The following is a 21,114-nucleotide window of genomic DNA, read 5'->3' as shown; positions in this document are numbered from 1 at the left end:
AGGTGATTTCCCTGTTCTTCCCTTTCAGCCAACATTACATGAATGCAGCGCTATAAACTATGGTCTTATTTATGTTAGCTTTGTTCATTGTGCATCAAAACATCCAGTGTTTTTAGCCAAATTAGCAGCGTGGCTCTCTGGATTGCAGTGTCTTGCCAGTTGGTCAGTCTATCTCGACAGCTGTTGGATGGATGAAATGTTGTACACACGTTCATGGCTGCCCCACGATGAATCCTACTGACTTTGTTAGTCCCCTGACTTTAATTTAGCACAAATATGAGGTTGACATTTGTGGTTTTTAATGTCTCAACAACTATTTGATGGCTCACCATGACATTTGATACGCACATTCATGTTCCCCTGAAGATGAACTGTAATAACTTAGGTAATCCCTTAACTTTTTAACTAACAGCAGCATCAGGTAAAAATGTAAAATTGTCCAACACTTCAGTTTATAACCAAATACCTGCTACATTCCCATTAAACTCAGCTGTTCTTTGTATTTAGTGCTAATTAGCATTTGATAGCATGCTAACACACCAACCTAAGGTAGTAAACTTAGTAAACATTACAGTATACCTGCTTAAAAACAGCATGTTAGCATCAAACCGTAAGCTTGTTAATGTTAGCCAATTAGCTCATAGCAGTGCCTCAAATATGTATAGCCTCACAGACCCATTAACATGGCTGGGGAAACTAGTCTTGTTTTTCCTAAAAGCACCATTAGTAGCAGAGGCCTTTCATTATTTCTCTGCTCCCCCTTTCTTTTACACTGTGCAAATCTGGTGTTCTTTTCTCCTTAAATCTTTTCTCTCCATGCTCCTCTCCTTTCCTCTCCTGTCCTCTCCTCATTTTGCAGTCACTCAATAGCCAGAGGGCACAATCACACAACCAGAAAGCCAATCAGGAAGCTTATTAAACATGACACTCACTGAGCACACTCAATATAGGCGAAGGACATAGGCTATGAGGTCTAGTTGCCAATTAGGAAAATCAGATCAATCATAGCAGCCAATGTGAACTCTCTGTCTCACTCTTTTTGCCCCTCTTGCACATTATCTCTTCTAGTCAGTATCCCTCCCGTCTGCTTTGATACTTCTCGCAGCTATACGCACCAGCACTGCTGTTGCACACAAAAACACACAGCTTGTTGCAAAATAAACAGGGAATAGACAGCCGCTGTCTACACACAACGCACGCACAGCACACTCCAGCAAGCTATTCATCACAATTTAGCCACAGCATTAGACACTGAGGGACAATAAAACTCTCTCTCCAGAATACCATCCAAAACACAAACAGCTACGCACATCTCCTCCCATGAATGCTCATTTTCCCCTCCATTTGTCAACACACTGTCTCACACTTTCTAATTCCTGCTAAGCTGTCTGTCATCCCTCTTTTTTTCACCTTAAAAACTAGGCTATACCATTCAAGTGAATTTAAAGAGAAAGTCAGTGGAACTAAAAAATGCCCGAGAACTCAATTTGTAATAATAATCCATGTATTATGTGACTAGATTACAAATTGTAGCCGCAATCATCTGAGTGTTTGATCTGTTTCTATATATTCCATGCTTTTTATATTTGTCACATATCTGATTGGCTCTTTATTGGTGTTTTTAAAGATATTTATGATCAGTTATGGCAGCCTGTAGGCAGTGGTATGACAGCAACGTATGTTATATAGTGTGTCTTAAGTCTCATACATGTAAGGATAAGTAAGGAGTTTTACTACATTCAGGCCTTGTGAAAATGTCAAAAAAAAAGGAGTTTACACAGGAGGGTGTTGATATCAGACAGGCCTGTGTGTATGTGTGTGTGAGTGTGTATGTGGGTGCAATACATAAGCAGTCCTATAACAGTTTTCTAGTGAGAAATTTCAAAACTTCCTGTAATACCTTCCTATTAACTGAAGTTCAAAAATGTGCTGTTACTGCTCTAATATATACACTATATCTATAATGGAAAACGATTTTTGTAGTTTTTGACAGGTAGCACTTTGATCTGTACACGTAAAAGTCAAATACACTGAGATGTACAAATTCCAGGAGGAGATGAGGCTCAGTACAGATTCTTTGTATTGAACTGTCATCTTAACTTCTCCTGATCCCTCTCCAGCACCCTCTCCACCTTCTTTCTCATCAGTCCACTGACAGAGAGCCACAGGAAAAGGGACTTCTTAAGGTCTCGTCAAAAAGCTTGTTGAGAGGTGGTAATAGGTCTGCTAGAGCGGTGATGATGAAAAAGAGAGATCTGCTCACAAGATCTAATTTCAGAGCTAGAGACTAGAATGCTTTAGGCAAAAACTTGTTCTGTGTGCGTCAAGTATTAAAGTGCACTAGCACCACCTATAGACAAGAAATGTATGTGTACAATTTTAAGGCAATAAAAATCATGAGAATAAACATCTACTGTGTGAATATGGGTGTAAAACCTTATACACCTAAACTATGAATTAAGTTCAAATAACACTTTTAACAAATAACTCAATGTGAAAGGTCATCCTTGACACTGAAAACAGTTGCTTCACATTGTATAGGGGTTTGAGAGCCGCATATCACATTCAGATGTGGCTAAAAGCTCCAAATAAAAGCTAGCAAGTGGACACTGATTAAATATTATTTTGTCACATATAGCCTTTATCATAGTGATGATGCAACAATCATAGGGATTTTCCACAAATATACTATAACCTCTCTTTGAACTTGACCCTTTACAGGTCTTTGGGAGGATTTGGTGTAACATTTGATCAAATCACAAATATGATACTAGTCCTCATATATTGCCATGTCTAATACAATGCATTTGTGTCTGACAGAGCCCACAGTTGTGATTCTCACTTTCATCCAGCAGATGGCAGCCTCACTTAAAGTAAAACCTGTAAAGTCTGAAACTTAAATTGAGTTTTTAATATTTAGAACATTCATAAACTGGCAGCCAGTCAGGTTCAGGTTCACATCCAAATAAAGAATCTTTTGTTGGCAAATTGACTATATTTATGGAGCACAAACATCCTAGGAGCAGAGCAAAGAGCTTTACAATTCCTCAATTCCTCACAACACACACATTTGTCAAATACACATTCATACACCAGTGGTGGTGGAATACTGAAAAACACAATAACTTAGTTGACCAGATATTAAACAGGTAGAGAATGAGAAATGCTGAGGTGGAAAACATCTGAAGACAAAGTTCCCATGATCTTCCATATTAGTGTCTGAAGGCAGACAAGAAGCTGCTGTGTAAAGGTAATGGTTATATTTCCAAAGACAATAGACAGTATTAAGTCCAGTCTTGATTTAAAAGGTGTGGCAGGAAAATGCAGGTATAGTGTAGGACACAGGTGAGCCAGTGCAGGACACAGGAGAGCCCCAAACCTGACAAATAAAGGATGACACAAAGATAAGACAGTGTTTATAATGGAAATGATGACAGGGGTGAATTAAATTCTAAAACCAAGTGAATTAAAGCGCTCATCGTCAACCTGAAACAAGCTGTCTTATACAAAAAAAAATCTATGTGTGAGAAAATAAATCTCACGCACTTATGTCCAGTAAAGGATTTACTGACCAATAACCAACTTTTACCTCGACTAATGCAGCTACAGACTCGCCAAAGGGTCACAGGCCTAAATTACACTCATCTCCCAATGTGGCTAGACAAATTTAACCTCACCACTCAAGCCAGGTCCAGCTTCTTCTGCGTTTCTGACAGTTTGTCTTGCAGTCGTTTCTTCCTCCAGTCCAGGAACTTTCTCCTCATTCTGTTGGCCTGCCAGCCCGCCAAGAAGCCGGCGGCGAAAGAAACCACGACGGCGACTTGTAGTGTCCTCTCCGAAACGTCTGCCATGTTCACCTCTGGCTGACAGATGCACACATTTGTGTAAGCCGCATGAAAATCTTCGCTACACTCATACAGGAAGTGAATCGTTCGTTACTCGCGATAATAGAACAACGATAATCTCGCGGCCTTCGAAATAAAGGTCCGGAAACCATGGAAACCGTTTCGAGTTTCGTCCCAATAACAAAAGCAAGTACTACTATTAATGACAGTAACAATTGTTAATCTTATTTATTTTCACCCTTTTTCACCTTTTTATGACAGAAGATACAAAATTTAATGTAGCCGGAGTTCATTTAAAAACAAGTTTATTTTATCTTGGAAAAGTGTGCTTTATTAAAAAAACAAAAACAAGCATTAAAGTAAAAAGGAAGGAAGTCAATAAGGAGTCAAAATGTATTTAATATGGGTCACAGGAGTGATAAAAAAAAAGTGGGTTTTTTTTTTTGTTTTGTTTGTTGTTGTTTTGTTTTGTTTGTTTGTTTACATTTTATTGATTTATTTTTTTCAGTTTGGGGAAACAGCTCTTGTGCAATACACATCCCTCATTTCTTGCAAATCAACAAATTCTGATCATCAGTTTCAGTTAATCTGAAAATAAAAAGTGAAAGTTTAATACAGCCCATAACACACTAGGGCTGACAACAGTCATTAAATACTGAAAGAATTCATACATAGACATACATGCTGTACATCACATAAGTCTGTTTGTGGCACACAGACTTTTACAAATTTAGGCAAAACATATTATATGGAACACAAAGTAACAAAGTGATTAATGAGTACTGTACAGAAGGTTTTTTAAAAAAGCATTGTGTTTAACCACAAATTTTACAAATCAGTCATATACTGCATGAGAATGATTATTAATGTGTGTAAAAGTTGTTGTTGTTTGTACAATTTTAAATGACAAAACTGCATTTGGTGGCTTCAGAAAACTTATTATTAATGCTTGAGACGTTTTAGTTAATAGTTTATGATAAAACACTGCTTAATCATTTGGCATTTTGGAGCAAAACACGGCTTCATATTCAAAATGACTGAGGAGGTATTGCATGAGGAGAATGTAAACCGTAGCCTTATCTGGAAGTCACACAGACAAAGTCATGAAGTGTATGAGATGAGTGATGAAGTGTTGTGGCTGTAGTGGCAGTAACAGTTTCATTGAGCACCAAGTTGTGTGGGTTTGGTACAAGTTGCTATTGCTCACACCATTTTGCAACTTTCTGAAACACTAGGATGGTTGCAAAGTGACCTGCAACTCAATATAGTAATTTTAAGACCAGTTGTAGGAGTGTAACATGATCTGCAGTTCATGTGAATATGGTGGAAAAAAAAACCCTGACAGTGTCTGTCTCCTTTCCTTCCTGTCATGTTAATAAACACAGTGTGATCTTAAGCACATCTGCTTAGTGAAATACCTTATAGTTTCAGCACTGAGCTGTGGTTTGTGGTAAACATGTTCAAATCGCTTTGTTTCACTTTTCTGGGGGTGAGAAACATCACTTGTTTTTTAATGCAGTTTTACGTCTTTCAATATTAAGATATAACAAAACAAAATGTACTAGGATTTGTCACTTATTACTTAATGGAGAGTTTGGGAGATATCTGTATGAACATCATCATCAGTTTAGAACAAAACGGTTATCTTAAAAGACAGCAGCAAGTCTTCTTTAAGTTTAAATATGATACTGAGGTAAAGCACCATACAAGTTTATAAAGATCCCTGTCTTTGTAGGTCTTCAGAGGTGTTGATAGCGTGTGCATGATTAACATCTGCACAAATCCATGCTGCTGTACGCCAGATATAGTGAAGTTATTACAGGTCACATTTCAATATACAGTAGCTGCCATCTCTGTGGAGCCAAACTATTTACAATCTAAAGCCAGTAAACATAGATGAAAATGAAACAATAGCTTCAGCTGTAAATAGTCTTAATATGTACAGGCAATGTGTCCAATTTGTTGGCAAAATGTGGCGCGGGTGCAATAAAAGTACACAGTCTGAAACCAAAGGCGCTCATGATCTATTGCTGATGGCTGAGTTTTGGTTCAGTTTTAGTGACCGGTGATCAGAGGTTCGGCTCCTCTGCAGAAAATCACAACCGATTCTGTTTAAGCCTGTCGATGTGGTAGCAGAGTTTGAGTGCAGGGCCCAGCTTCAGTCCCAGGTACTTCATCATCATCTCACTTTTCAGCAGGAGCAGAGCGTCTCCGTCTATCTCCTGAAACACATCGCAGAGCCACGTTATTGACAGAATCTGCAATAGGTGTGTGGTTAACTCACGTACAACATTAAAAATCTTACACATGCAGCTCTGTTCCAATACATTTTGTACAGTATCAGTCTATGGCCAGGGCCACAATATAAAGTAGTCTGGACTTACGTGCTTCCTGAAGGCATCAGCGTGAGGTCCCAGGGCTTGGGGGTCAGCATCTTTGATAAACCAGACCACCTCCTCCACACCCCAGCTGGATGGGTCCTTAGCAGCAGGACGCTTGCACTCTCCAGAGTCTGGCATTGGGCTGTAACCTATGTAGCACAGGATGGACAGGGAGAGTGAAGATCTTCTGCTCAAATGCTTAAAATAACAGGTCCAAATTACTTTTTGCTTTCCTGCAGAGCGTTAGATGAGAATTTCAATGCAACTCTCATGTCTGTCTGTTTTTAATACGAAGCTACAGCTGAGAAATGGTTAGCTTAGCTTTGCACAGAGACTGAAAGCAGGTGGAAAAAGCAGTTGCCTCTGTCTGAAGGTGATAAAATGCTCTCACAAGCACCTCTACATGTCAGTGATTAACACGTGTTATCTTTTTTGTTTATTTTGTCTAAAACCAGTGTGTAAAAATGACAGTTTGTGTTTTTTTATGTGTGTACAGTGTGTGTGTGAGAGACTACTTCTTGGCTGGGTCCAGTGACTTTCTGGCATTTTCTCTTTGCCAGGAAACCCGCAGAGACTCCAGTCACACTCAGTCTGGGCAGCATTAGCATGGCTGTATGCTGCTTGTGCAAATAAAGAGCCAAGTAATCAGTAAAGTCACAGCGCCTCTGGAGATTTATAGAAAATTACATAATTTTTATATTTATCTTTAGTCCATCCTCTGTTGAGGCAACACATGTATGCCAAGTTTCTAGGATGAGTTCCCACCTTCATTGTTCAAAATGCTTCAGTCAAGCACATTTGGCAGACACTACCACTGTCCTACAAGGAGGTCTAATAAGGCAAGTGAGCATACCTGTGCAGGTGGACCACAGTTGTCCTGGCCTTTGAAAACATTTAAATGAGAGCTAATTCTATGTATAAAGCAACACTGGATGAACAAAGTAGATGTAATGTTCTATTACTCACCATTTCTGTTTCCGTCCTGGAAGCTTCCTGGGCTCGACGCTTGTCTGCACACGCCCATCGCAGTAGAGCAGCTGCTGCCGCGGTAACTGTAGGAGTGCTTGGTTGGGTACTGTGAGGTCATGACGTTGAAGGCGGAGTCGCTGGGATCTACGGCATAGCGTTTGGAGTCCACCGGTGGGTCACATAAAAAGTCATCGGGCATTGGTGTCTCTGCTGATGGGGGAATGACATCATTAAAGCCAAGTGCATGTGCATCTGTCTTTTTAGCATGGCGTTGTCAGTCTGTTAGCAGGTCAAAGCTTTCACTTATCCTGTGAAATAGCTCAACCTGCAAATTTTGCACATGGTCCTCAGAGGATATATCCTAATGACTCTGGTGACTTTTCCTCTAGACTCATTAAGTGAAGTCAACAACTATTGATGAAATCTGGTACACATATTCATGTTTAGTGCTATTAATCAGGTCAACATTTCAGTTTGCCCAATACTTTGGTTTATGACCAAATATCTGCAAAGCTAATGACATTCCCATCAGCCTCGGCTCTACTTTGTGTTTCGTGCTAATTAGCAAATGTTAGCATGTTATTGAACATGGTACATTTACCTATATCTGTTTAGCATTATCTTGTTATCAGCATGCCTATGGCAGTGTTTGTTTGCTGATGTTAGCATTTAGCTCAAAGCACTGCTGTAGCCTCAAAGTCTCAAAGGCATTAGGTGTAAAACAAAGGGGAACTTATATCCAACACTAATACTAATATAACAGCTTTGTACAACATGTTTATAAAAAAAATGTCTGTTTAAATATAAACATTTAACTCTCAGAGCAATATACTGTTGGCAGAGGTTTCTGCTCTATTTGACAGCAGTTACAATAAATATATAGCTAATCTTCATGTAAGCTATGTTAAATCCAATCCGCCTGTTACTGTATGGATGTCAAACAGCTGAAAGGGAGTCAGTAATTCATCAGAATCTGCTCCTTTTGTGCCAACTGTTTTTCAGCTTGCCAGTAATGCAGATGCCTGCAGGTTATGCCAGAGCTGGGCAGTTATGGATTTACCTGATGACAGATTTATAAGATGGAAATACTCCACTGAGATGATTCTGAATTACCTCTACGTTGTGCTACACAGAGGTCAAATGTATTTCATTGTATTCTGAAAAATCAATTATGTGATAAGATCAGTGCATGTGATTTTGGAGGCTTATATACTGATGCACACACAGGCATGCACAGCCCAAAAATGCCTTCGTACCCTACAGTATTTTAATACTAAAGATACAGATAAACTTATTGCACATCCTAACATCTCAAATATTCTTAAATAAACCATGTAAATACTATAAATTATGACAAAAATAATAATAATAAATAAATGCAATACAACACAATTATCAGTATTTGTAAGGGAATGTACGCAGCTTAGATATATCTTCAAAATATAAGGGCTATTTTTGAAATGCTTCTCTATTTCACCAGAGAAACGATTTACATATCTGTCTGGGTGGCACCACAGGGAGCAAACTGGTTTGACTGTGTGTGTGTGTGTGTGGTGTGTGTGTGTGTGTGTGTGCTTTGCTTCTGTATGTCTACACTGTGACATCAAACACTTTTCATGATTTGCAAGAACAAAGACGAACCTCTGGTCCTTGACACATGAGATTCCCATTCCCACCTCAAATACACTAAAGGCAGTCTTTAAATATTTGCTTATTCAGAGTAGGACAAACCATAGAGGGGAAAAAGGAAAGAAAAAAGGGAACAAGACAGAAAGGATGGCTTTATGATTTTTGTTTTTTTGTAGTGATGAAAGATTTAAAAAATGCCTGTCTTTCTCCAGAGGCAAAGCAAGAGAGGAAAACTAAGCTCCAAGCCTGAAAGAGAATATGAAAGACAATATGTTTGGCTGATGTTTGAAGGCATGTATTTCTCATTTTAAAGCATGTAAACATACACGCTAAACCCACAGACACAAGTGCTGTTTTTGATTCAACTCGCACACATGCATAAGAGTCAGTGTTCTACATCTAAAAGCATATCTCCTCACAGAGAAGAAGTGATTGTAGAACAAAGAGGAAAGACACCACACTGACAGAAGCGTGCACTTGGCACCGAATTAAAGTCAGCATGGATGAAAAAGATAAAGATAGAAAAAAAAGAGGAAGGGAGGCCATATTTCATACCACAAGTCACACCTCCCATACTGAGGAACTCCAGGTCTCAATCTAAAAAAATCATTAGGCCTTGTATCTTGAGTCAACCCCTTGCTTTTCTAACATCATACCCCTCTATACACACCTGTTCTCATTTATGATCATTTTAACCGATAGAAAAGGTAATACAGGTAAACATGACTGTGTGTATCTTTGTGCGGTGTTACCTGTCAGGACCTGTGGTGTGGCAGAGTGGGGGACGATAGCAGCATCCTGTGGGATGGAGCCCATCTCAGGCTCTGGCGTGCCGTTGGGAGGAGAGTTGGCCAGTGGGGACATCACCATCCTGGGCTTCAGCTACATCAACACACGCTATATTAGCAAATGCTAAAGAAGAGATCAGGGCTTAAAGCAAAATGAGGGGTCTCAGAAAGGAACTTTCACCTGTGGTAGCAAAACCAATTCCACTATCAACAGTACTACCACAACAAATATCAGATGTCAGTACCATACCAATAATACTACTGATACCAATATCAGAAGCAATTCCAATACCAAGCCCCCAGTTCAGTTCTGGACCTTGGTTGAATATCATATCTCATATCTCTCCCACATATTTCATGTCTCTATGTGCAGTGTAAGCTGTCCAATAAAGGCAAAAAGCTCAAATATAATCTGCTACAAAACTGCCCATAATACCAATACTAATACTTACTATTAACAGTTCCAATACCAGTAACAGTAATAGTACAGTAACAAAAAAAGCAATACTCCCAATAATGCTAGTCTTAATTAAAGGTGTCCTGTGGAGTTTTTACCACTAGTGGTGCTATAGAGCAATTGGATTAGCGGGTTTGTGTTTCACATGGATCTCAGGATCTACGAGCATGAGCATTAAAATGCACATGAACACAACACATATCCACATTCAAGCCAACACTATTTCAGTAATCAGCTGTTGGTTGAAGTAGTGTGCCAGCAAACCCATTCATGTGCCAGAAAAAGAAAGGAAAGAGGAAGAAAACTGCATATGAGTTCAAACAATGCAACAATATTCATCGGCTTTGTAAATGCTTTATGAGGAAGGAAATGCTTTTAACGTGTTTAGCCACAGAGAAAAACACAATGTAGCATAACATAACTCTTTGTTTACAAGAAAGCTACACAGGGTACCTTTAACGTGCTGGCAATAGCCTGTCTACACAGGAGGTATTTCTCAGTCATCCATCTCACAGCCACTGGATGGAAAAGATTTCTATTTTAATCAATACAGCTGTCTGCACAGGTCGACTAACAGGTCATGTTTTACTCACACTTTAAGTGTATAGATGTGAAGCATAATTTCAGGCATCATTCCATTTTACACTCATAACTACATTGACTGGGCCCTGACGCTGCCAAAACGCAGGTGACCTACACCTACACTCAATACTGTGCCTGAACACATCCTGTGTAAATACAACGCAAGACTGAAGCTCCAGCTACTTTCACTATCCAGCCTGTGTAGACATTGTTTAACTCTCATTGAAAAGAAGAAGTCATTTCAAGGATTAAAAGGAAAATAAAACAACGATTGACCGACCTTAAAGCCAGGTTTCCTGCCTCTCTTCTTCGGAACCTTGAGGGGTGACAGAGGCTCTACATAGTGACTCTGGAACTCCAGCTTACGGATGGGAGGCCGTCCTCTCTTTCTGCCAGGCACCTTACCCGGGGGCCCCGCTATGTACTGCGGGCTGAGAGCAGGAGTCTGCATTTCGGAGCCGACAGACAGGGTACTCATCAGACCTGACAGAGATGGAGAGATTATTAAATTGAACGTAGCAGGAAGTGGCAGCTTTAAACTGTGCGCACCACTGCCTCAGCTCCAAACTGGAGCGGAAACTTAGATGTACATATGAGACTACCCCCTCCTCACACACACACACACACACACACACACACACACACACACACACACACACAGAAACTATAGGAAAGAGAAACAAAGCAACATAAAGCTTTGTACTCTACCACACCCCTCCCCCTCTCCAGCTGCAAAGATTGCAATAAATATCATTACTGCACAGAGAGAGAGAGAGAGAGAGAGAGAGAGAGAGAGAGAGAGACAAAGCAACGCACACATACACACACAGAGGAAGTGAAAGCAAAGCACTTATACCCACAACACCCATACAATCACACAATCAATCAATCACACACATTCACACACACAAACACAGAGCAGCGGTTTCAAGTGTTTGTCTTGGTACCATTCATGTACATGGCACTGACTTTCACAATACCTCCCTCTTTAAATAGATCTCTCCATCATTTCATTCATGCAGCACAATCTCTTACCTGACGTGGCCTTTGAATATAAAGCTGTGCTATTACAGATACATACCGGCTGCCAGATACCTATTACTCTGTTCTTTCTGTGAGCTAAATAACACACACATCTAGCTTGACTTCAGTATATTTCACTGTAACAGGATAAAATCTTCTTCCTGTGATGACAAACACTTGGTCATTGCAGAACGAAGAGAAACAGGAACAGAGACAGACAGAGCATGTGAATATGCACGATCCCTTCCATCCTCTTTCTCTTCCTCAGGCCAAATCACACAGAAAAAGATGAGCAATATGAATGCAGATTTAACATTCTGAGCACTGCCTACCATGCACACAGCCGTCTGGTAATCACTGTTGTCTGTGTGACGCTTCACTCCAGCAGCAGGTTTCTGGATATTCCCCAGATGGATCTCCAACAGTCTGCCTCTGCTGCTCTCTGCTGCTACACACTTTCAAGACACCGGCAACTCTGCATGCCCCTCTCTCTCTCTCTCTCTTTCTATCTCTCTGTCTCTCTCTCTGTCTCTCCCTCTGTCTGTTCCTCAATCTCCGACCGCCTTCCTCTGAAACAACCCCCTCCTCCTCTTCTCTTCTACCCTAACCCCCTTCCTCTGTGTCCCCTTTCAGTCGTCATAGCAACACGCCTCTAACATCCCGCGGCAGCCGGCAGACGTGCTGAGCTCAAAGCGACGTCTGTGTGTGTGCGTGTGTGTGTGTGTGTGTATGTGTGTAGCTGTGTGGGACTGTAATGTAATTACAGTTGCCGCAGCTCAGGATTTTTTCTTGTCTGTCTTCAAAAAAAAAAAAAAAGCTTAGTGCGAGTGACAAGGGATTCAAGCTGTGCAGTGTTTTGCGTGTTCAGGTTACAAACTGAAATCATTTCTGAAGAGATTCCTATTTTGGCTCAAGGAGCATTTTTTCTTAATGAGTCCTGTCTAAAAAAACTGAACCCAACTCTGAATATATCTAAAATCTTATAAGGGCTGTTAAGTGTTTGAACTTTTCTTAGAGGTAGAGATATCAGTTCTTTTGTAAACGTCAAGCAGAAGCCCTTCAGGATTACTCTGCTGCTTTTGTTTGTGATAAAAGATCATATTGCTGTCAAAGCTCACTGCCTTCCTTTTATTTATAGACTCCCTCTGTCTTTGTGTCAGCTCATGTATGCAGTTTTTGTTTTATCTATAATGAAAAAAAACACACATGGAAAGAAAAAAAGGACCAGCCAAAGGCAAGGTTGTGTATGATTTCCCCCTGCTGAGGTGCAGGTATTCAAAGAAAAAGCAGGCTCCTGAGTGTTTATTTTGCTCTTCTAGGCTACAAGTGTAGAGTACAACTCTGGCTTTACACTCTCGCCGCCACGTATTGATTAGCTACGCTCAGGTTGCTATGCTGATTCCCATTTCGAAGCCGCGTTTGTGGGTTTTAACACTCAATCAAAATCAGGTTAACCTTTCAAAGGGAGGATCAAACGCCCGCGTGCCCTCCCTTGCCCGCGCAGCCGCTGCCAGCGTGTAAAGAGATTTGTCAGGAGTCGGCTGTATAATGCAGTCGCTCACAAGATGTTTTAACGTTGAATGTGACAGGCCAAACAAATTGTATTGTTTTCATTGCTAGAAGCCTATACATGGTAATAAAAAAGGGGAGGACAATAAACAGCAAGGTCAGGACAATAAGGCTATGATACTGAGGGCTGGCACACGTTCACACACTTAATCTGCAATGGCTGTGATGGTAGGAGGTGTGTGTGTGTGTGTGTGTGTGTGTGTGAAGGAAGGGACCCATAAATCATAAAAGTAATTACACACTGAGATTAATCCTGATGTCCCTCCTCAATCAGTCCTGTCCCATTACAGTGCATCACATTACAGACAGAGACAGACTGAGAGAGAACAGATAATCATCTTTTACTTAAAAAGAATTGGATTGGGGAGGGGGGTGGGGGGGGCGGCGTAACACTGACTGAAAATATGAGACACACCTTTTTTGGGGGTGGGCCACACCGCACCCTCAACACTATACGTTTGGGACCGCAGCCTAATTTGTTTATGGCTAATTAAGCAATTAAGTGATCAGTGAACTCCTACGCCCAATTTTGCTTTCCAACTGAGGGATACTGTCTCCTTTTTGGAAGCCGAATGTTTAGAGGAGGGTATCTGAAAGCTGTTGGAGCCCGGTGTCATGGCCACAGTAATGCAGCAATGATCAGCAGTGATTAGCATAACTTAATCACTGGCTTCAGGGGATGGAGATTTGTATCTGTTTTCACTTATGCAGAGGGAAACTGCAATGAAGTGAGTTCTGCTAATGCCTCTCTAAACTGCGCATCTACACACATAAACAAATAGTCTAAACACTGCCACACACACACACACACACACACACATCAAAATGCCTGCATAAAATAACTGCATGTTAACTAGAAACTAATGTATATATACCCTTGCCTGCTTGCAGAATAGATTACTGTGTCTATGTGTGTTTTTATGTGTGTGTGTGTGTGTGTGTGTGTGTGTGTGTGTGTTCTCTAATCAATGTAACAATGTAACAACCCCCCTGAATTTATTTACAGCTCAGGCAGGGCGTCACCATGGTAACAGACAGTGAAATCGGATCCTGCGCCAGAGTCATGTGATAAGGTGGGAATAAATAAACGCATAAACAGCAATGTGTGTATTAAATAGGCACGCTCACACACACACTCTCTCTCTCTCTCTCACACACACACTGCCCCTCCTTATCTTCACTGAGCCCCTTCATAACACAACACACTCCAGGAGACACGGGAGGTGAAGAGTATTGCTCTTTTCATCAGTTTTGTGTCGAGGAGAGAAAAAATGGGGAAAATTGATAAATCACATCCAAGAATATTTAAATGCCCTCCTCCACACACACATTCACTGACACACATCTACAACTTTAAACAGACTGTACACATCAAACAGTGGTGGTATATTTACTCAAGCATTGTGGTTTAATTTTCAATTGTGACACCATATTTTTTAAATGTGACACCACATTTAAAAAACATTTTAAAAACAGTAAAATACTGTACTTCTAGCTTTAGTTACTACTGTAGTTACTTAACAGGTTTGGACTGATCTATAAAAAATTACATTTCAGTTTAATATACTTTAATACACCAGTGATAACAATAATAGTATATAATAATATAACAATGACAGGTGCTATTATGACCCAATGATCAAAGGAATAGTGAATATTTCTTACAGAACCAGTGCAATAAATAATTAAGGCCCAAGCCCTTTCAAAATAAAGTGCTGATATTAATTTTTTTAGAATTAATTCTTACTTTGTGCACAGATGTCAGGGGCCCGGCTCCTCGGTCTCTGCCCAGCTGGCTCTGACTCCGCCTCCAAGTCGACCAGATGCCAGCAGCCTCGCCCCCGGTCGTCACGGCGATCAAGACGCAGGCGCAGACGCACACGCTTGCTGAGGACCCCGGGCAACCAGGCGACAGGCGGCGGGGGAGGAGGGGCCAGATCCAGGTGGGTGTCGTGGTTGAAATCCCGCCCTCCTCGCAGTCTCATGCCCTCGCTGCCCGCCAGCGTCGGGCGCGATACATCACACTGCAGAAAAGAGAGAACAAACTCTCAACAACAGCCATATATCGTACATCAAATCATGTATTTATAATGTAAAAAGTATGTTACACTGATCCATGGGTCTACTGTCAAATGCTAATATATACACAGGGTTTTTTAGTGATTCTGAATTCTATAAATCACCCTTCACTCATTATAAAGTACTCCATTATCTCTCAACATTAATCACATCTTTTAGAAATTAATTTCAGCTTTCGACTATAAAATGAATGTGAAAATGGTGGAAAGCAGGCAGACAGAAGGAAAAATGGAGAAAGAAAGACAGAGAAAGACAGGGAGAGAAGAAGAGGCATTAAAAGACAAAAAGAAATTGGGGGGGTGGAGGGGGTTCTGTAATTACACCACTGTGTGTTCAGAGGTCAATGAAATAAACTGGAGGCTAATGGGAGAATATGGCTTTACTAATGATAAAAGTATTGGGGACAATGTGTCTATTGTGCTGTAAAGTGAATGCAATTTGGCCTCCAGGGTGCTGGATTTACTGATTAACTTTAACTAACTAAGCTGTCAGGCTCCTCTGTATTGGATGGAACAAAGGCCAGTGAAGATGGGAGAGAGGGAAGCTGTGAAACTTGTTAGGGCTGATGGAAATGTTCACATTATCACCCTATTACCCTATTTTGCAAGCAAATCTTATTTTCTATTTGGTGGTTGTTAGTCTTCTAGTAATTATTGTTGAGAGTTCACCCAGGGCCTTATTTACCACCTGCAGGCTTAGGGTGAATAATGCTTGCAATTCTATAGCTCATTTTGCCTACTTTAAGGTTAAGGTTTCCACCATTAGAGATTTAGTATGAGCTCTTAAATCTAATCAAAAACAGTCTATGGTTTATACAGATTTCTCTATATAACGACACTGGTTTCTACAAAGACTTCTTTATTTTTTAACAGCGAATACAATTTGACAAGAAAGGCAGTGCCATAATATCATAAAATATCATTACTCTTTTGACAAAATGTATTAATTTAAAATGTAACCAGATACTATGAAGGGACTGTGTTTCTAAATAAACACACTGTAATTATGACAATGTGAAAAGATAATGTCAGCATGTTGATGTTAAGTGGGTATAATGTTTACCGTGTTAACCATCTTAGTTTATTGTGTTATGCTAAGTACAGCTATGGCTGATGAATATCATTACTTTTGCAGATCTGATTGGACAAAATCAACTTTTGACCTCATGATGACACTAGAGAAAAAGTCAGGGGATCACCATCATGGTCATCATTAGGATTCATCCTCTGGGAACCATGAATGTCTGTGCAAAATTTTGGACCAATCCATATGGTAGATTGAGAATTCACTAGATGCGTAAAAACCTGTTGGTGGAATTAGATGAAAGGTTAATGGATAACCAAAGTCTGACATCTAAATCATGGGGATGAGCGAATGAGGAGATAGAGGCATAAAGATGAGTTGGGTAAACTGTGGACAAAACAGAGAGGGTAAATGAGAGTGAAAAAGCTACAGTCGAGAGATTAATCAAAAGTAATGACAGGAAAATAATGACAGAAAATAACATGGAGGGAGGGATATTCAAATTATTTGCTGTGATGCAGATTTAATGCATTCAAATGTCTCAGGTATTATCTTTCTACACTGAACAAAAACCAGAGATGAAATTCACCCCAGTGCTTGTTGTTTATTGACATTAAAGTGTGTAAATGAATAAAAAATCAAAAGAGAGATATAATAAGAGAACAGAGGGAAAAAATGGGGCAAAAAGAGAAAGGAGTAAAGAGCAGATGAAACACTTTTTGGTGCTGAACTGTCAGCTTCGATCAGGTCGGAGATGAAAAAATCTGCCCTCAACCCCAATATTTCACATTTACCAAAAAATCAGAAACATCAAACAGTGATGCTGAAAAAACATGAAAGAAGATGGTTCCTCATACAAACACACACACACACACACACACAGAAGCTATCTATAGCACCGTGAAACAAGCAGAATGATAAAAGTTAGATTTGATGAAACAGAGTGCAACCCATCCAACATACACACACATTTGCAGGCACACACACACACACACATATGGGGGAATGCTTCTACCTCTGTCTAAAGGCTCCTGGTCCCGTGAGAGCAGAAAACTACTTTATCTCGCCACTTTACCAAAACACTTGTGGCTTGGAGTTCCGCCAGAAGTGTAGCTGCTGGAGAGATTTCTTTAACAAAATCAGACACACACACACACACACACACACACAGCTGCTGTTCATTCCCATAAGCTGTGGATTACACAAGCGGTGATGGAGAAGACACCTGAGCAGCATGAAAGAGTGTTACGGCTTCTGTTTTCCCATGGAAGGGTGTGACTTTAGCCACCTACTCATTCTACATTCTGCATGTTCTTTACTGGCTTAGCAACAGCTTGTCTGTTCTCACATTACATTTGTTCTGTAATTACAGATCTGACTGCGGTTAGGTAACAGGTGAGAAGACCTAATTTACTGGGCCTTCATACTTGCACTTTCAGAAATAATCTTGACAAATAGGGACATGAATGATGTGATAAGTTGCTTTCAGGTCTTAATATCAAAAATAGAGAATAATCAGTTGTCTGCAGGCTGCTATGAGCCTCAGTTAAAGGGCGACTGTCAATTTTTCAACCAGGTTTGTATCATTACAACGTTGGTAGCATACTGTATGGAAATGAGCAATGTTTACTTTCCCTCCATGTTGCCTGCAAAAGTCTTGCCAGATGACAGACACCTTTGCCAGCTCCAGGGCAGTTATTTGAACTACAAATTATACTCCTGCAATTTTTTTTTCCTGCTGGTAAAAGTCCACTGAATGCATCAAAGTTGCCCTTTACATCAGAGAGTGGGATGTGTAAATTAACAGTACATTTTCAAACAACTATCCACAGTATATTTGCATGTGAGTCTTTTGTCAATAGGTCGTGTTTTGATGACAGTGTACAGTTATATAATGACTGGTTTTAGGAGAGCAACTAACAATTATTTTCACTGTTGATTAATCTCTCAGTGCAGTCAGTGAAATGTGTGAAAAATGCCAAATGCAGTTTCCCACAGCAAAAGTTATTTAATTTACAATCACAAAAGACTGAAGTAACCAGGGGAAAAACATTAGAGAAGCAGGAAACTCTACATTTTTGGCATTTTCTCCTAAAAACATAATTTAAATTATTATAAAAATTAAACTTGTTGCTGACTATTTTTTGTTTTTGATTAAGTTAATCACTTCTTCTTTATCTGGGTTACACAAAATCAGATGACCCCTTCTTGTGTGCCTTTGGAAACATATCTGGGGGTAAAAATACAATTTCAGACACAAGACCTGCAGAAAATCATTCAGTGTTCTAGAGGTGTAGCAGCTTTCTCACTGTGAACACTGACCTTTGTCTGCACAGTGCCGTGCTTTTGCGTTGGGTGTGAAAGCCTCTTCACTTTGTTTTATATAGTCTACTGCAAAAGGACCAATAATTTGCCACCCTGTAACCATTTCCCTCTGCAATTCAGTGGGGAGCATCTTTTCTTTATTAGAAAGCTCTCTCCAACATTGCCTTACAAGAGGAAAGAGACTGTGAATGTCCTTGTGGTTGTGCCATAACTGTAACTGTGGCCTATTCGGTATGTCTTGTCTTTTTAAGAGTACATTACTTCATTAAAAATGAGTAAGAAAGTCAATTAATTTACTTGGTCCTTCTTCCTTCAGGGCAGAGGAAATCAGTGGATTCAAAATAAAATGGAGACCAAAACAATCACACTTAGTCCTGTGTGTTTTATTCTGCAGAATTTGTGTCCTTAGCCTTTACTCTTCTTTGAGTGAACACGTAGTTGTTCCAGGAAGTGTAAACGTTTGCCAAACTTTTATTTCCTGTAAGGATATTTTGAATCCTCTGGGCTTCACTGCTCTGGCTTCAAGTCCAAAGTCAAAAAAACCAAACTTGTCCCTGCTGATATGAAAGCTGTATGATATGACTGATGACTGTTGCAGGGTGCTTTACTATTTGCATGCTTTTCCCAGTATTCAGTTATTCCAGTAACGTGTGCTTGCATTGTACACTCAAGCAAATTACATTCAGTGGGTGAAGTTATGACGGTTAACTGACAGTGTATTCAAATGAATAGCATTAGATTTGCCCCATTGAAGAGAAGAGACACTGTTAGTAAAGATACCATAGATAACCTGAACCACAGACAAGGCCAACTCCACTGGGTGCGCTGCCCACCCCAAGGGCTGCTCTCACGTTAGAAACACACTATACATGACTACATAACAGACTTGATGCAAAAAAATAATCAAAAGCCTGCAGCTCACAGCAATCAACTTTTTGGGGGTGTCATGAGAAAAAAAAAATGAATTTGGCCTAAATAATTAATTACAGCTCTACCATGACAACAACAAATTAGCAATGTCAAAAGGTGCACGTGGAGATGAAAAACAAAGAGTTTAAAATGACCTTGTATTTCATGCTCCCAGGATATATTTAGCAGCTACTCCCACAGGGACGTGCAATGACATTATTTAACAGCATATGGCATCAATTCTACAGATTTGTACTACAGTTTATTGTGACCTTGTTGTAGGTGAGACTAGTGCAACACAGATACTAGTAATAAATGTGTAATTTTTCATTCACGTGCACAAATGAGGGCTTTAAGTTCGTATATTTACCTGTGTTGGTGGGGGGTCGATTCAACGGCGGGAATCCATTTCTCCACGTCCTGCTGGCTTCGTACAGACGGTGAGCCGGCGCAACACCAGGGGACTCTCGGCCTGGATCAGTCCGGGTTCCACCCCTGCAGATGCGGCAGTGGGTAGCGAGCGAGTGCCGCGCGGGCTGGTCTGGAGAACTGTGCGCGGGCGGGAAGCAGGAAAAAAAAAAGCCGCAGTTTCACTTTCCCTCAACGTCGCCCGGAGATTTTTGGGCAGGAGTTGTAACGTCCTCAAGGGCGCAAGTTGGGTTGAAAAAAACAAACAAACATGTGACTGTCTCGTTGCTAAGGAGGCTGTTGATGTGTTGGTAATTTTCCTACCTGACTTTAAAGCTGCGTCTCATTTACCTGCACTGGTTTGGTAGACAGAGAGAGATGGCACCGTAAGCAAGACAGGAGCACTCCAACTGAAGAGGTTCAACCCCCTTTAGGTAACACTCAGACAGACGTGGAGTGTGTGTTTGAGCTAAACCCAATTCAAACAACGACACGATACTTTCAGTATTCCCATTAAAATATACTGTGAACCCCCAACAATCACTTTAAGGCTAACATAGACATGCTAATTCCTCTTTCATGTGTCCTTACTCCACTAGCCTAAAATTGCATTTAGTCTTCCTTTGGAGAGGTATAGGCATTAAGTGGGTAAAATATTTGCCTTATCATGGAGTTATCGTGAAAAACCTCACTTACATTTGCAAAACTCACTAACAGGGAATTCCCACACCTGCTGAGACAGATACTGTGGTTCAGATGAGGAGGAAACTGGTGTGGCAGCCGCTGCCGTTGAGACCCTGCTGACCTCCACAGGAAAATGCACCAGGTGGGCATTAAAGTAATTAAGATCTTAAAACCAGATGTTTACACAGAGCCCCAATACAAGGCAGTTGTCTAACCAGTTAACATAAATTAGAAACATGCATTGAAGGTGGTACCTGAGGAGCCCTGGCTTTGTTGGATTCAATATCTGCACATCAGCTGTGAACACAAATCAATTTTAAATGCTCAACATGCAATGTCTCTCTACAGCTGGAAAAACTGGTATTATTGCAGTGACTATGGCAGGCCTCCAAGGTAAATATCACCAATATGAAACATGAGACAAAGGCAGAATCCTCACATGC

General features: G+C 40.4%; 2 protein-coding genes across 3 annotated transcripts; both read right to left on the bottom strand.

Annotated features, from left to right (window-relative positions):
- Nucleotides 1–2,890: 2,890 nt before the first annotated feature.
- On the bottom strand, nt 2,891–3,935 carry LOC108896896 (mitoregulin). The gene is made up of 2 exons (XM_051071919.1): nt 3,678–3,935; nt 2,891–3,379 (listed from the first exon to the last, which is right to left on the bottom strand). The coding sequence occupies exon 1, from the start codon at nt 3,849–3,851 to the stop codon at nt 3,681–3,683; it is 171 nt and encodes a 56-aa protein (XP_050927876.1). The 5' UTR covers nt 3,852–3,935; the 3' UTR covers nt 2,891–3,379; nt 3,678–3,680.
- Nucleotides 3,936–4,133: 198 nt separating this feature from the next.
- On the bottom strand, nt 4,134–20,371 carry scml4 (Scm polycomb group protein like 4). 2 transcript variants are annotated; one of them, XM_018696077.2, is made up of 7 exons: nt 19,950–20,371; nt 14,991–15,267; nt 10,932–11,134; nt 9,577–9,706; nt 7,193–7,402; nt 6,230–6,375; nt 4,134–6,067 (listed from the first exon to the last, which is right to left on the bottom strand). In XM_018696077.2, exons 2-7 carry the CDS (start codon nt 15,226–15,228, stop codon nt 5,942–5,944), a joined length of 1,053 nt encoding a protein of 350 aa, XP_018551593.1. In that variant the 5' UTR covers nt 15,229–15,267; nt 19,950–20,371; the 3' UTR covers nt 4,134–5,941. The 2 variants fall into 2 exon arrangements, with proteins under 2 accessions (XP_018551593.1, XP_018551592.1); XM_018696076.2 differs by having other exon boundaries at nt 7,193–7,405; nt 19,950–20,360.
- Between the last annotated feature and the right edge of the window lie 743 nt (nt 20,372–21,114).

This window comes from Lates calcarifer, linkage group LG7_1 (genome assembly GCF_001640805.2).
Source record: "Lates calcarifer isolate ASB-BC8 linkage group LG7_1, TLL_Latcal_v3, whole genome shotgun sequence".
NCBI lineage: Eukaryota > Metazoa > Chordata > Actinopteri > Centropomidae > Lates > Lates calcarifer.
This window is presented reverse-complemented; position numbering and strand designations above follow the sequence as displayed.